General features: G+C 40.5%; 1 protein-coding gene across 2 annotated transcripts; it reads right to left on the bottom strand.

Annotated features, from left to right (window-relative positions):
* Positions 1–758: 758 nt before the first annotated feature.
* On the bottom strand, positions 759–14,583 carry taok1a (TAO kinase 1a). 2 transcript variants are annotated; one of them, XM_020654366.3, is made up of 20 exons: positions 14,072–14,583; positions 11,053–11,302; positions 10,201–10,272; positions 9,974–10,075; positions 9,826–9,871; positions 8,788–8,884; positions 8,572–8,685; positions 8,382–8,473; positions 8,141–8,234; positions 7,961–8,042; positions 7,673–7,840; positions 7,322–7,522; positions 7,067–7,195; positions 6,504–6,740; positions 6,282–6,410; positions 5,986–6,189; positions 5,600–5,839; positions 5,164–5,376; positions 4,864–5,046; positions 759–4,657 (listed from the first exon to the last, which is right to left on the bottom strand). In XM_020654366.3, exons 2-20 carry the CDS (start codon positions 11,182–11,184, stop codon positions 4,124–4,126), a joined length of 3,069 nt encoding a protein of 1,022 aa, XP_020510022.2. In that variant the 5' UTR covers positions 11,185–11,302; positions 14,072–14,583; the 3' UTR covers positions 759–4,123. The 2 variants fall into 2 exon arrangements, with proteins under 2 accessions (XP_020510022.2, XP_020510013.2); XM_020654357.3 differs by having other exon boundaries at positions 14,270–14,583.
* Between the last annotated feature and the right edge of the window lie 742 nt (positions 14,584–15,325).

Raw genomic sequence — 15,325 nt, 5'->3', positions numbered from 1 at the left:
TTTAACTCATCTCTAACTTTTATATTTTTAGTTTCTGCCTATGACTTTTATTCTTTATTGATTGTTTGTTCGACTTTTTCCTCCATTTATTTTGACTGCTTTTTATTGTTTTTTTACCCTTTCTTCTTTCTTGTCCCTTGGTCCTGGGTATGGCCATGTAGTGTGGATTCTTTAGTCGCCTGTAGTTTGTCATTTGCCTTGTAGCACTTCATCGACTCTTATTTTATAACATTTATACATGACTAAAGTTATTATTTAAGTATTGCTGTGACAATCTCCACTTAATCTAAAATTAAACCAATTTTCAGGGTGTAAAACAAAGATTTAGGATTTATTTTCTTTGTTGGATAGTTCAGTGGGTAGAGAAGGAAATCAGGAGAGAGAGTGGGGAACGACATGCAGGAAAAGAACCACAGGCCGGACTTGAACCCGGGTCGACCATTCTGAGAACTATAGCCTCAATACATGTGGAACAACTTAACCGCTAGGCCGTCTGTGCACCTAAAACAACGTTTTTTGAAGCTTTTCATAGGTCACAAGAGTTATGAATAGGGGTTATTATTATTATGGGGCCCACAGTAGTATCTTTTCATTGGGCCAATAATTCTTTTGTCATGCCTTTGTCTTGGGTCTTCTGTCACACCATTACTTAGGAAGAAGCATCAATAATATACCATTTATGGCATCCAGTGCTGTAATGCATGGCACGTGAGCAACCTCAATGAAACAGGAAGTATAGAAAAAATACATGAGACAAGTTATACTAAAATTACTTTATTACAGCTGATTTCTGTTCAATGTCCCTCTGCCAACACAATGGTAAATATAATACAAACAAAATAATAAATTTGATCCTATTCTTATTCTGTTTTATGAGTCTTTATACACAATTTAAATCCACTTTTAGTACTTGACCATCTTTTGTGTAGTATCTTCATAATATCTCTGACATTCAATAACAACTTCCACCATCTATACAGTTTAATACAGGTTATGAGTCGTAGTGGTAATGTGCCAAAGAAGAATACTGACATCTTCAAAGAAATGCAATCTCTTTTCATTAATTGCCTGTCATCACATCCTCTTTTCCAAGACTTTCTTTTCTTTTTTTCTTTGGACACTAGACCAGAACCAACTTTGATTTTAGTTGTCTTACATGTCATGCCACCAGCCCCTAAGATATGAAGATGAGACAATGCAGTGGTATCTGGGCTTGGCAACTCGGGTATGGCACAGTGTTTGACCATAGAACTTAGAACCTTTTTCTGTTGCCTATTCGTTTTCAGTTTCCTCACATGTTTTCAGTCAGAAGAACACAATTTTGAACAAATGTAAAATTAAAAATTAAAATCAAACCCAGGTTGGTTGAATGGTTTCCTGACTGACAATGATTGACAAAATTATCGGGACTCCCTCACTCACAAAACACTGACATTAAAGTGAACTAGAATGGCGCATACAAACTAAAGGTTGGCATGTACGTGAGGTTCGATTGGCCTAACATTCAAACTCTTGGCTGTGGCTTTTGACTAAAGGTCTGATCATTATAAATACATTCCCATTTTCCTACCAAATAACAAATCAGACAAGAAATGAGGACTATAACCTGCTCTGTAACAGTCGCAGGAACAAGTCACTTGGCATTAAAGAGATTTTGGGGAACGAACCATGTCACTTGATATAATGTAGAAATTTAGGTAGGATACATACATGTGGAAGTTCAAATCCCACCTAGTTAAGAAAAAGACCCCAGCATTCTTGTGTCCTCACATGTGATAGGAACATATCACAGTATGACAGTATTACTCAAGAGAGAGCCAGCATGTGAAAAGTTGGCTCTGAATCAGAGTAGCGGGGCGGGGGAGGCAAAATGTCAAACGGGTGCAGCGATGGGAGAACAAACTCTGCAGTGATGACGCCGAGATGAGATCGCTGCCTGAATAAATAAGTGGCATTTAAAAGAAGATGACAGCAAATCCATGCATATGAGGCATTCTGTCTGTGCACACAAACCAAGAATATCTTCCAATGAGCTATGTCCAGACAACTCAGCGGCTTTCACTTGGAGAGCGAAATGTTTGGCTAATATCAGTGTGGTCTGTCAGTTAAATAAAGTTAGTTTTTAGAAATTATTTTCTTAAAAAGTGAGTTTAGTCTTTAAATGTTTTCTTTAATAAAATATACACATATGAACATTTAACTCCAGCTTTGTGATTCAGGGGAGTTTCTCCGGATCATTTTACATGAAGGCCTTTTTCGACAAAGTGTTTACATTTTTTCTGTAGGGAAATGGAAAGTTGAACTGAGAAGCGGTTGAAAGGGCACAGAGTTCCCCGATGATATTTAAAATAAAACCAGAGAAAAAGAGAGAAGAGAAACAGATATTACTAGAGGTGCTGTTTAAAGGATGAAATGACTACCTACATGCTTCTACATTTTGTATTTGGCTGTTCTCAGGGTTTGTGTTAACAACATTTTAAATGAACATGCCTATGCTACAATAGCATACTTTCAGTCACCCTGATTCTTTGCTTCTGTTGAGATGTTGTAACATTTCTAAGCACCCTTTTATTTTTTACCCTTTTATTGTAGTGTTAGTTAACTGGGCCCCAAAATTGTTTTTAACAGTGTTGTAGGTATGTTAGTAGTGCCAAGCCTGCTGTCATGGTCATGAGGATAACGTTAACCTTTCTGCCTGCACATAATGGATTCTCTTCTCAGTTAACTCTTTGACCTCAGCACCCTTGCAACCTCAATTCAGTGACAATTCAGAAGTAACACTTACAGCGGAATACTTCCTCTCACATTCTTTATGTAGACATGCACTAGGTTCTTTGTCTGTACTTGAGGGGGAAAATTGCTCCTTAAATAAATCACAGCACAGTTAGTTTGACTACTCAAATTAACTACAGGCGTACCGACAAAACACTCATCCACCAGGAGTTCTGTGAAAAAACTGACACATATCTAGCTGTATAAAGTGCTTTTAAAAAGGCAGCAGTTTTAAAAAGGCACTAATAAAAACCAACAGATCAATGCTAGGATTGTTTTTGAAGGCAAATAGTCTCTCCTCATATTGCCCCTTGTGAATGTGTACACTTACATTCTCTGTAACGCAGGGGTTCACCCCTAGTGTACCGCCGCTCTGAAGACCCTAAAAATATAGTAACTCATATATACAAGTAACTTTCTATTTCTTAACATGTATAAGACTTGACCTAAAACTTACTGCAAACAGTGAATAGAGCTATTTGAGAGAAGTATTTGGGTCCTCTGGAAGTACAAGCACAGAATGGACTGAACCTTTCTGTGACCAAAGATGCACTGTCACTGATTATAAACTGATAAAATCTTAAAATTTAAACTATAACATCTGAGCAAGATTTCTATCATGAAAGGTTAAAAGGCACAGTAGTAGTGTTGTAGGATAAGCCTGAATCACTTAAGATGATTTTATTTGGCTATTCATTTTGTGATGTCTCATTTTGGCTGATGTCCGGTGGGAAATCAGGTGAAATAGAATGGCTGGTTAAAAGTTGGCGTCAAGTTTATCACTATGACCATTACAGCAGGCTGGTATCACAACAGCAAAGCAACTTTTGATAGGCCTGCTGCAATCAAACCATCAACCAGTGTATAACTGATGATGAATCAGCAGAGTTAAAGGAAGGGGGGCTAAATAAAATCACTTTCCTGTGATTGTTTGATACCACATTGCTTAAAGGACATAGTGAACACATGTCAAAGGCTGTTTAACAAGTGTTTGATGTGCAAATGAGAGCAATGGCTGCAAATAGCACAAAACATGTAGGTTTTAAAATTCCATAGGAGCGCTGTAAATAAAAATCGATGGGAGTATTGTATGTTGACACTCAAATTGCTCATGTAACATGAATTTAAGGATCTGCATGTGTGCCGATAAACTGCCGTGAGGGCGGGCTGCGTCTTTTCCAGCCCTTTTGACCTGAGCAAAAAATTTTTGATCACACATCCACATCTGTACATGGGAGAAACTGAGGCGCAGGGAGTGACAAAGCAGCAGAGCCCAGCGCCATCACTCTGTTCTGCTGTGTTGTATTGGATTCTACATCTCCCCGCTCAAGCTCCAGGGCGAGCAGGAGATCTATGTGTAGGAAAGATGTGACCCGTTGGATATTTGAGAGGTGACACTGGTACTCCTGCTCATGCTCTGCTCACTGCGCCCTCCTGAGGGTGTCCTCCCCATCGCCTGGGGGCTGTTCTGTGCACCTGCACTGCTTCGGGATACGAGGGCTGCTGCTGATGGGTGGCCCCACGGTGATGGAGCCCCACCTCCCTGCATGCCCTGCCCCCAGCCTTGCTGCATAGCGGCCCCTCCTGGACTGGAGTGATAGTGGTGATGGCCACCTTGATGGCTTGCACCTGACCCCCCGCTGCCCCACTGTGGCCCTTGAGAGCTCCCTGATGGGTGTAGTTGCTGATGGTGACTCCAGTTTCCTGGAGCACCGGGAAAGCTATTGCTGAGCCCCTCTGAGGAGATATTCGATAGCACCATGTTGCTGAAACCCAGGCGCATACTCTCTGAGTCAAAAGCCTCCACTTCTCGGGCTTGACGCTCCAGCAGGCTCCGGATTCGCTCCAAGCGTTCGTTCTGCAGCGAGAGCATCTCCTCCTCAATCTAAATAAGTACAGAAGAATTTGTAAATAAAAATGTTCATTCTTGCCTCAAAGTGCATTTTTTTAAAACACAAATCACAATTTAGCAGGCCTAATAAAGCAGAACAATTGAAACCTGAGAAATTCATCTAGGCATTTAAACAGCACCCTATAAATTGTGCAAATGATTATGGAGTCAGGCTACTGTAAAAGAATATTAAGGCTGACCTTTTGTTCCAGCAGGGCCCTTCGGATCGACACCCTCTGCTCCAGGTCCTTCTTCTCGCGTTCATGCTGGGCATCCGTCTGCATCTTGATCTTGCTCTGGTAGGCGTTCAGAAGCTCAAGCTCCTGCTGTAGCTGCATTCGTAAGGCTTGGCACTGAGACTCCTGAGTCTCATCCAGACGAAGCTGAGGAGATAGAAAAACAACAACTATAACTGATTTGAACATATCAATCTAGTGGAACTACTGTTGTCTTACATTAAACTCTTCAGGATTCTACACTCTTGCCATTGCCAGACTCACCGCCTGAGTGGAAAGCATCTCGTTGATGGAGTGGTCATACTGCTCTGCCAGGATGGCCAGTTTGCGGTGCTGCTCCTGCTTCAGCCGTTTAAGGACTGCCTTGTGCTCTGACTTTGGTGTGGTCTCCAACAGATGGTTTCTCAGTGCTTTGTACTGCCGGGTCTGGATCTTACACGTGTCCTGGAATTGCTTCTTGATCTGTAGCTCTTTGGACTATGTTGTAGAGAAATTATGTAACCAAGCAAATTCACAGGAAGAGAAACGTGAGCTTCTTTTCTTCCATATTTTGACAGTTTATTTAGCGAAGGTGGTTTAAAAACTGCCTCGTCTTAAGTCTGATGCATTTTTTTTTTAAAACTTAAAACACATTAGCACTGCAATAAGAATATTATCTGAATATTCAGTATACATGCATGTACATAAACTGAGTTCTCACCTTGAGGCTCTTGGGCTGCTGGCGAACCTCCATTACATGCTTGCGCCTCAGTTCCCTCTCTCTCCTCTTGTTGTACTCCTGCTGGTTGGTGAGCTCCGTCTGGTGCTGCAGGCGGGTCAGCTCAGCCCTCGTCCTTTGGATGGTATTGAGCTGGCGGAACTCCAACTCCTGCATGGACTCATGGTGCCGGAGAAGCATGGCGTGTTCCAAATCCTTCTGGGTCTGACGCTTGTTTAGCTCCTGTGAATGTGCAAATGGAGGGACAAAGAAATGAGATGAGATTGTGAGGCAATTAGTTAATTAATAACTCAATTCTAGACTTTTTTCTTCCTATTTGTAACATTTTAGACAGCAGTACAGTAAAGGAGAAAGACTAGTGAGCTGACCTCTCGCACCAAGTCCTGCTCAATATTATGGCGAGCGATTAAAATCCGCCGCTTGAACCTGCGGCACTCCAGGTCCAGATACTGCCTCTGTCTACGCTGTAAATTGGCCTCTTCCTCTGCTTGGAAGTGTTGGAAGTTCTCCTTCTGCTTTGCCAACCACTCCTGCTTCTCTTTTTTGGGTGTCGACTGGTTTTCATTCAACTCCTGAATCCGAAGACAAATTAGAGGTCAACAACTGAACAGACCAGATGGCACATACAGTGAGTAAAGTGAAAAGTTTTGGGGAACCCTCTTACCTCTTTGAGTTGTTCCTTACGAAGTTTGTACTCTCGTTTCTGGGATTCCAGGAAGCTGTTGAGTTCTTTCTTCTGCTGACTCTGAATATGTTGTTGGAACTTCTTTTCATCGTTGCTAAAAGTTTTTGCCTAATGGAGAGAAAAAGTTAATCAAAGTCAGTATGCACTTCACTTAAAAAAGCAACAAGATATCTCATGTGAATGTTTAAAATGTAAGCATACATCTTTCTCCATGGACGCCTGATGCTTCTTTATCAGTTTCTCCATCTCCTGGGCAAAGCTATTCCTCTGGTTCTCAAGCTCCTTGTCCAGACGGAGTCTGTGCTCATCCATCTCAGCCTTCAGCTTGTTTTCCAGAGCCATCAGCTGTTTCTGGTGCTGCCGCCTCATGCGCTTGTAGCCCAATATCTGTTCCCTTAACTCAGAATCCTGCTCGTGCTCTTTAATCTGCCGAGTGAGCTGAAAGATACGAGACAAAGATCTTTTTATTGTTGCAATGGAAGGAAAACGTTTTTGAGAGAACAGGAAAATGTGTCAGGCAGAAATCCAGAAATTAAGGATTAATTTTTTTAAAGACATTTCTAAGAACATTAAAGATAAGATCTGAATCATAGCTCTGTTTTTGACTACATTATAAAGTTACACATTTTTAGCCTCAAAGCCAAAATCGACCCATGGATGTGGAAAATCCAGCAGGATTCCAACACGAGCTGTTGTCTTGGTTAGATAGAAGTCATTTTGCTATCTTCATATTTGATGTGTAAATACAAAATCTGTTTAATTACCACTGAGGCGGTACGAATAGTAGCAAAGTGCTCGCGGTTCCGTTTAGGCCGTGGAGTTTGTGCAGGCTGTGACTGGGGCTCTGTTGGCCTGGTGTTAGACTCTGACTCTTCATTGTATGCCTCTTCCTCCTGAAAGATAGAAACGATTCAGAGAATGTGTAATCAACATAACAAGATACTACAATCAATCAAATTATTTCTTGTACTGTATTTAAAACACAATAATTATACAAGACTGGAACCTGAGCTTCTTACTGGTTTCAGGTGAATGACGGAGCTGTTGGACATAACTGTGTGGTCTCCCTCCATGTCCACCTCACTCTTGTCGTCTCCGGCATCTGTCAAGCTGTTGACCGAACTGCTCTGCGAACTGGCACTGATTGACATACTGGGTATGGACTGGTTGCTCCCCACGCTGTTCACTGTACCCGTCCTACTCACACTGTGCTCGGGCTCCTGAAAAAAAACAAAACACACATACAGTAAGCAGCATGATTACCACAGCTCCCTCTTTAATAACATAAGATGATGATACATAAAATACTGACTAAACTGGAGTTGATAGAAATTGAATAATAGAGAAATTAAAGCCGTCACAAAACAGACCTCCTCTTCATCTTGTGCCTCGGTTGTGGGTCCATTGTGGGCTTCCTGAAACAAGATCTTCTTCATTTTGCGATACTGCAGATTGTCCAGTTCCCGTACTGCATCCTTTGTCCGACTTATGAGGTCGATTAGAACCGATTCTGGTCGCTCACGTTGGACAAACGCATGCTGGAGGACCAACACAGAAGAGACCTCTTGCATTAAAACCCTGGATTCTGATTTGAGTTTTAGGGATTACCCATAAAGCATTATACAAGTATTTGATTGCCTTTTTAAAGTCATTCTCACCTGTAAGAGCTCCTCAGAGTTCGGCCTATCCTGGGGGAATTTCTGAAGGCAAGAATCTACAAAGTTTCGGAAATATTCTGTCCTAAATTTTAATGGGGGATAAAATTATGTTATTTATTATTTTAGTAGTTCAGGTTTTGAAACATTGAAAAAGGCTCATAAGATTAAAATGCTACTCACCATTCACTAGACTGCAGCATGGGGCTTTCATTCTGTGCTATATGGTATAAGGCACTCATTGCATTCATGTTGAAAAGTGGAGGTTTCCTCTCAGCTACACGTTGAGTAAGAGGAGTCACATGTTGCAGGAAAATCACACCAGGAAAGAAAAATACAACATTATTCAGTTATCCATTGCTTAAATAAAGTCAGACTATTGAGATGTTGGTAAACGTTTAAAAATAGATGGATGTGACCTTACCTAATTCAATGCAGGTTATTCCCAAAGACCAGATGTCCACCTTCCCATCATACTGACCCTCATCCATAGCTAAAATTACTTCTGGGGCCATCCTAGAAACACAAATTCAGGACAATTGCAATATTGAAATAGAAATTCAACCAAAGTTTGCAAAGAACTCTGTGTTAGCTTAACATTTGCTGCATCTTACCAATATGGAGTCCCAACAAATGAGTTGGCAGGACAGGCGATAGACGCAGAACCAAAATCGGCTAGCTTGACCTGCCCTGGCTCCGTCAGCAAGACGTTTCCAGCCTTGATATCCCTGTCAAACCCAGAGGAGGATATTGTTACAACACCGCACAAGAAGACAAAAAACGCCCAAGAGCAGAAACACCAGCAGCTCCTGAACACTTCAAACACTCACCTATGAATCAAGTTGTGGGAGTGAAGATAAGCCAAGCCTTGGAGAGCACCATGGGTAATTGCAGCTATTTCAACCTCTTGCAAGGGTTTCTTGTGAACTGGAGCGGAGACATTTGACAACAGTGATGTAAATAAAAGACAAAAAGTGGCGAGAAGGCTAGCCTCTCTGCTCGTACTCAAGCATGATAAATACTTTCACACAGTACATCACTTCTTGACAAGATACGATTCGATTCTCTTGGGATTTGATTCAGGGGCGATTTATTAAATTACAAGGGGTTCGGTGCGATTCGGTTTGATACTATTCGATTCAATACAAGATGATGATTAAATCCAAAGTAAAAGAAAAATGCCATGTGTCAGTTAAAAAAACATGCCCTTTGGCTTATTTTTTTTCTAGTGACAAGAGAATAGGCTTATTGTACAAACACATTTCATGACATGTTCTTTTATGTGAAGGTTTTTTCATACACATGAAGCCCAGGTGTCTCTCATTTTGACAGTTAGTTCAGGGGAGGAAATACATTGTTACCCACACAGCACTAGACTAAAATGTAATAACGATGTCACAAGAGACAACAACTCCCAACTACACAGTCGGTGTGTAAACTTAAGCATTACAACAGGCTATAGATCATGTGACTTCTGCAAGTTGTGACCGGAGAAAGTGTTTATTCAGATCGGCTTTGGCTACTGCTTGATAATGTTAATATCATAACCACAAGAGTCGCTTTGCCATTGCAAAAGGTGAGATTTGTCTTTCTGTCTTTATATTTAATCATTTGTCAACAAAGGGTACGGACGGGCAGACTTTTGGAAAGTTTCTCTTCCTTCATATCAAGTCCACATGACTTGATTTCTGAGGTGTAGAACTGTATATATCTGTGAGGGGTGTGGACATCGTTGTCGTTGTGAGCTAACTAACGCTAACTCTCCAACTTCCCATTATCTGGTGAGGGGTAAAAGGTCAAACACAAAGTCTTGTGAGATCAAAAGCACAAACACAGTTTGTAGAAAGTTAAGAATGTTTTTAACTCACCTTCTAACAAATCAGAGGCGGATCCCAGACAATACTCCATTACCAGCTGCAGTGGAATAAAAAGGGCAGTGTGTTAACTTTAGTCCCCTTGATATTTTTCTATCAGTGCATTTCATTTGTTAGCATCATCACTCATGTACAAGCTCACCCAGGCTGTGTGCTCTCGCAGGTAGCATCCTTTGTACTCTATACTGTTGGGGTGTTGTATTCTCTGCAGGAATTTCACCTCCTTGATTATGTCTTGCCATTTCTGTAAGAATAGTAAAAAATAAAAAATAAAATCTGGACTGAAACAACAAGCAATACAACATTCAAGAATACAAATTATAACAGTTTCCCTTCTGACATGATAGGGATTTGTAAAAGCTAACATACCTCTGTTGACTGCTTCCCGCTATAAGACATCTTCTTGATGGCCACCACCTCATTTGTCCGCACATCCCGTGCCTGAAGAGTTAGCACATTACATATTGTTGTCTTTATAATCTATACTTGATTTAAAGTCCCGTGAAACTGAACATCGAGAGTGTCTAACTGCTGGGTAATGACGCATTGCCAACTGAAATGGGATCTAACCAATCAAAAGGTAGAATGCGGGACATAACGTTGGGATGAATTTGATTGGTGCTTTTTAATTGGTTAAAAATCAGTAAAAACCCCTGAGTGATTTAGTGACTGAAGCTGCAAGTTTTTTTGAAATACTCAATTTATATGTTTTTTCTGTATAACTTTCCTGTGAAACTTTAAGACTGTACTTTTTGCATAATAAACTCAAAATCACTGTAAGAGATATTTTAGCCTAAACCATTATGACATCATAATCTGTATTAGAGAATCAACTACATGATCCCTGTGAGAATTCACATGGAGCGACATGTTGACTCAATGTAGCTGTTCGGGGGAAGTAGCATTACATAACAACAACAAATAGCTTATACCCTGTAAGCTGACTGACAGAAACACGGTATTCTACAAAGTCTCAGTGAATAATATCCACTTTACAGAGACAGTAACAGGGCGCTATTACAAAAATGTGTACTTGAATTAATTTCATAAACTTAGCTAGGTTTAGTTTTACAGCTCTGACGGCTCTTTAACTTCACCAGGTCTGTATGCTTCCTTAATGTCTTCGAGCCTCACTAATATGAAATAGGATGAATAGGGTTTTGGTACTAACAGAATATGACCCTGATCTTGGACCAGAACCTGACATTTGGAAATACTCACAAAATATACAGCACCGAAGCTGCCATGTCCGATCTCACGCAGGTCTGCAAAGAGCTTTTCTGGGTCCTCCTTGAAGAACAGATCAGCAACTTCGGGGTCCTTCAGGCTCCCCGCCCGACTGCTGTTGGGCATAATGGGGAGCAAGGGGGCAATGCCGCTGCCGCCCGGGACTATCTGGGTCTGCGACAGCGACTGGATAGCCCCCACCGATGGCTCATCTGCAGGACAGTGGTCTCATATGTGGTCAGAGCTAAAAAGTAGAAAGAACAACAAGAATGAGTTGACTGAAAAACAAACAAGCAGCAGAGTGATACAGCCTAATGTAATCATGTGTCTCCAGTTTAAATTATATCACACTTTGTGCTGAGAAACATTGATTTGAGATGAGACTCCTTTACAATGATAATATTATGCTGTAACATGAATTGCGCTGTATGTTACAGTAAGAAACAATTGTTAGGTGACGCATCCTTCGGCATCAACAAAGCCCATTAACGTACGCTATGCAAACCATGAACTAAACCATGATCTAAGGTGCACATGTGGAGAATGGTCAGTAGGAAAACCTGCAGTGACAAGACATAAGTCTCCTGTTTCCATAGTAACAGCAACCCCGGTAAGGAAATCAGTGGGTTGTGTACTGACAACCTCCCCTAACACCTTCAGTGACTGGTATTGTGGACGGACAGATGTTGGGAGGAAACAAAGAACTGTGCAGCTGACAATCACCAGCTCGAACAAGAAAGAGAAGCAATAACTCGCTGTTTCACCGAGACATTTGTCTGAACTGTAACAAAGTGTTCCAGTGATTGGACTACTTGTTAAACCTGTATTAGGTAAACACACATATCAAACATACCAAACATTGTCCATAAAACCTTCCTGCAAGTACCGGTAATCGAAGAGTTCGTTAACCCCCTCACCAGGAAAAAAAAAAACCAACCTTTCAAGATAATCAATAGTGTATCTTTCCAAAAACAATGTCCTGCACCCAGGATAATCCAACAACCTTTCTGAAACAGTTAAAACTGTTTCCTTCTGTAATTTAAAAATACTGACAGTGCGAGAGGGTGTGTGGATTAACCTTACCTCCGAAGCTCAATATGTTAAACCTACATCTGTATGACAGGATACCACAAGTGATATTATCTTTGATTTTCTAAATATGAGGAAAACTCATCCTTTTAAATGACAGACATAAATCCAATGACCTGTAAAAACTTGTTGCTTCCTATTAAAATGTGTTTTATACAGCTTTCCGCAGTAGGACAGATGTACACTGTCAAAGATCACTGAAGGAGATTTTACTGAGTCCATGCTGCTCAGACGATCAGCTGCAAACAGATGCAGAGCTGACGCTAGAGTCACAAGACTTCTTTCCCAGCCCGGGAGATACAGCCCCCAGTTCAAGCAGACATCTTTTGTCTCACGACAACACTGAACAACTCACTCTTCCACAAAGATGCAACCACTGCGCTGAAATAAAGCCTCATTACCATGTGGGACTGTGCCTCTTTATTGCCATTGTCCCGTACTACATTGTTGCTCATGAATGAGCCTTGTTGTCATATCTCATGATGGCATTTTCAACCGAGGACACGTGATGACAAAAGTGAGTGATGATAACTGATACCTCCATAAAACACCCTTGCCTTCTGACTAACACAGACTCACACATGCACAAGAATGCAGCAGGACAGGACAACAAAAGCTGGAGGGCTGGAATTCCCGATGTATGTCCTCACTGCGCTGCATTTCTCAGCATTTCCTGTTCGCAGAGCTATAGGGAGGTAGGAAGGGGCCCTGGTGACTGGTGATTATCTGTCTTGTCTTGACATCGATGGCGTGTATTCAGACATGCATTCTAGACAGTGAAACGCACATTTTAAAACTTCCCTATCAATAAGAAAATGTTGACTTTTTATTAATAAGTATACATTTTTATGTAGTAGTAATTTTGATCTGTCAAGCAATGTAATCATCATAACAAAATCCCATTATAACAGTATCAACTACTATCCCTGTCCAAGAACAACATTTAAAAAAACTGTTATCGATCAGCCAACTGAAGACAGGCCTACATTACATTGCATACCTTTAGTGCAGGGATGGGCAACTTTGGTCACAGCAAGGGCCACATTCATTTGATTCTCACTGCCAAAGGGCCAAATTGTAGTAAACAAAAACAATAACAGTCAATTATGCCTCAAATTTAACTCAACATATACCAGTGATCAAATATTATTATGGAAATATTTCTGGTTTTCATGATTTCATGGCAGAGTTTGTCATGTTTTCTTCATGTTTTGGTGTATAAAGATTGACCTGAGGGCCACATTGAGGGTTGACGAGGGCCGCATGTGGCCCCCGGGCCGCCAGTTGCCCACCCCTGCTTTAGTGGTTGACTATGAAGAAATGAGGGTATCACCTGGAAGTAAAATTCTGTAAATGTTTTTTTTTTTTTTTTTAAATGTGTAAGCCATTATGACACAACCGAAGTCTGACGTGTAATATCAAAATGATTATTTTTTTTTTTTAGATGAGTAAACTCGCAGCCCAGCTTCACATGATTACATCCTAAATGAACTGTGGCTAATTGAGCTTCAGTAATGTTGCAACACAAGTTGGGATTAGAGAAAGGACTTGGTGGGATGACTTCACCAAAAGCTACTTCAGCTGTCACATAAACAGCAGGTCTGAGAAAGTGAAGACCCAAACAACACTACAAAGCGCAAACAAATCACAGGTTTGAGCTAACCAGCGTTGACTGTAAAAAAAAAAAAAAAAAAATTAGCTGAACACTCAACTTCACGTTAGCTCAGCCCCAAGTTACGTGTCATAAAATAAAACAATCTGCGCGACATTTACAGCGTGTGGATTAAGCTGTCACATGAACACCTGTATGTACTTAATGGAAAGGACACACTTTAAGAAGGATTGGCCAGAAATAGCAGCAAATAGCAGGCTAAACCTCTGTGATGTTTGCTAAGTTAGCTTAGCTCAGTTAGCAGAAACTCACCCTCTCTTGACAGGCCAGGTTTCAGCACTCTGTCGTGTAATTCAAAACACTTTGGGATAATACCGAGTATTCTTCCTGTTTCATCCCAGGCGCGGTCACTTACTACACTAAATACTCGTAGTTCCTAACGTTGTCAGTCGATAATAACGTACAGATTCAGTGTAATAAGTTAAAAAAAAAAAAAAAAAAAATCCCCACCCTCGAAGTATCTGGGGTGCCAGATAGTCGTATCCCACTCCCAGGCAGCTCCAAAGATGGCTGCCGAGCGCTCCACCGCCGCCTCCCTTCGTGGAAATACGTTGGGCAGGAATATGAAGGGAAGTTCAAACACAACCTCCTTTTAACAACCAGCTAAACAAGCCGTGTTATTATCCACAACGTCGATGGGGAAACTAGAGATTCAAGCTTAAAAAAAAAAAAAAAAATACACTGGCATGTTAACAATCTCCGCTGGTTTTTCGTTGGCTTGTGACTCTCTCTCTCTCTCTCCGACTGTCCGTCTTCCTTCGACACACAAACAGCAGTTCCGCCCTGCCTGCTGGAGCTGCAGTAAACTCTCCCTGACCCAAAAACATCCACAGGCACAGACAGAATTAAAAAAAAAAGAAGAAAAGACCAGTAGTATATTGAGACTTCTCAAATCATACAAAAGTTGTGGAATAGTATCTTATCTATACATATATACTGTACATTCTATATATTTTTTATTATGTTATTATACTAGTCTATATTACATAACATTTAATTATATTACACTATATTGTTCATATTGCACTATGTTATATTATATTATACTACATTATATTATATAACTGCACTTTGCATTACTGTGGCGCAACACTGCCTCTCTTCTCTGCTGTCTTACATTACTTGCTGCTATTTATCATACCAAGTCACTTTAATCATCACTTGTCACTTTATCTTGTCATTCTCTGCAAATACTGTCGCAAGTCTCTATTCCCCCCAGTTAACTTCATCATTCATTTTGTACTGTATATACCCCCTGTTTTTATTTTAATTTTAATTTTAATTTTAATTTTAATTTTAATTCTAATTTTCATTTTCATTTTCATTTTCATTTTTATTTTTATTTTCATTTTCATTTTTTTTTTTAAATTTAATTTTTTTTTTTTTTTTATCTTATCTATTCTGTTTAATGTGTCTTTTTGAGCTTTCTTGTCAGTGCTGCTGTAACGCCCGAATTTCCCCTCTGGGGATCAAAAAAAAAAGTACTATCCTATCCTATCCTTATCA

This window comes from Labrus bergylta, chromosome 11 (genome assembly GCF_963930695.1).
Source record: "Labrus bergylta chromosome 11, fLabBer1.1, whole genome shotgun sequence".
NCBI lineage: Eukaryota > Metazoa > Chordata > Actinopteri > Labriformes > Labridae > Labrus > Labrus bergylta.
Note: the sequence above shows the minus strand (reverse complement) of the source record. Positions and strands in the feature narration are given on the sequence as shown.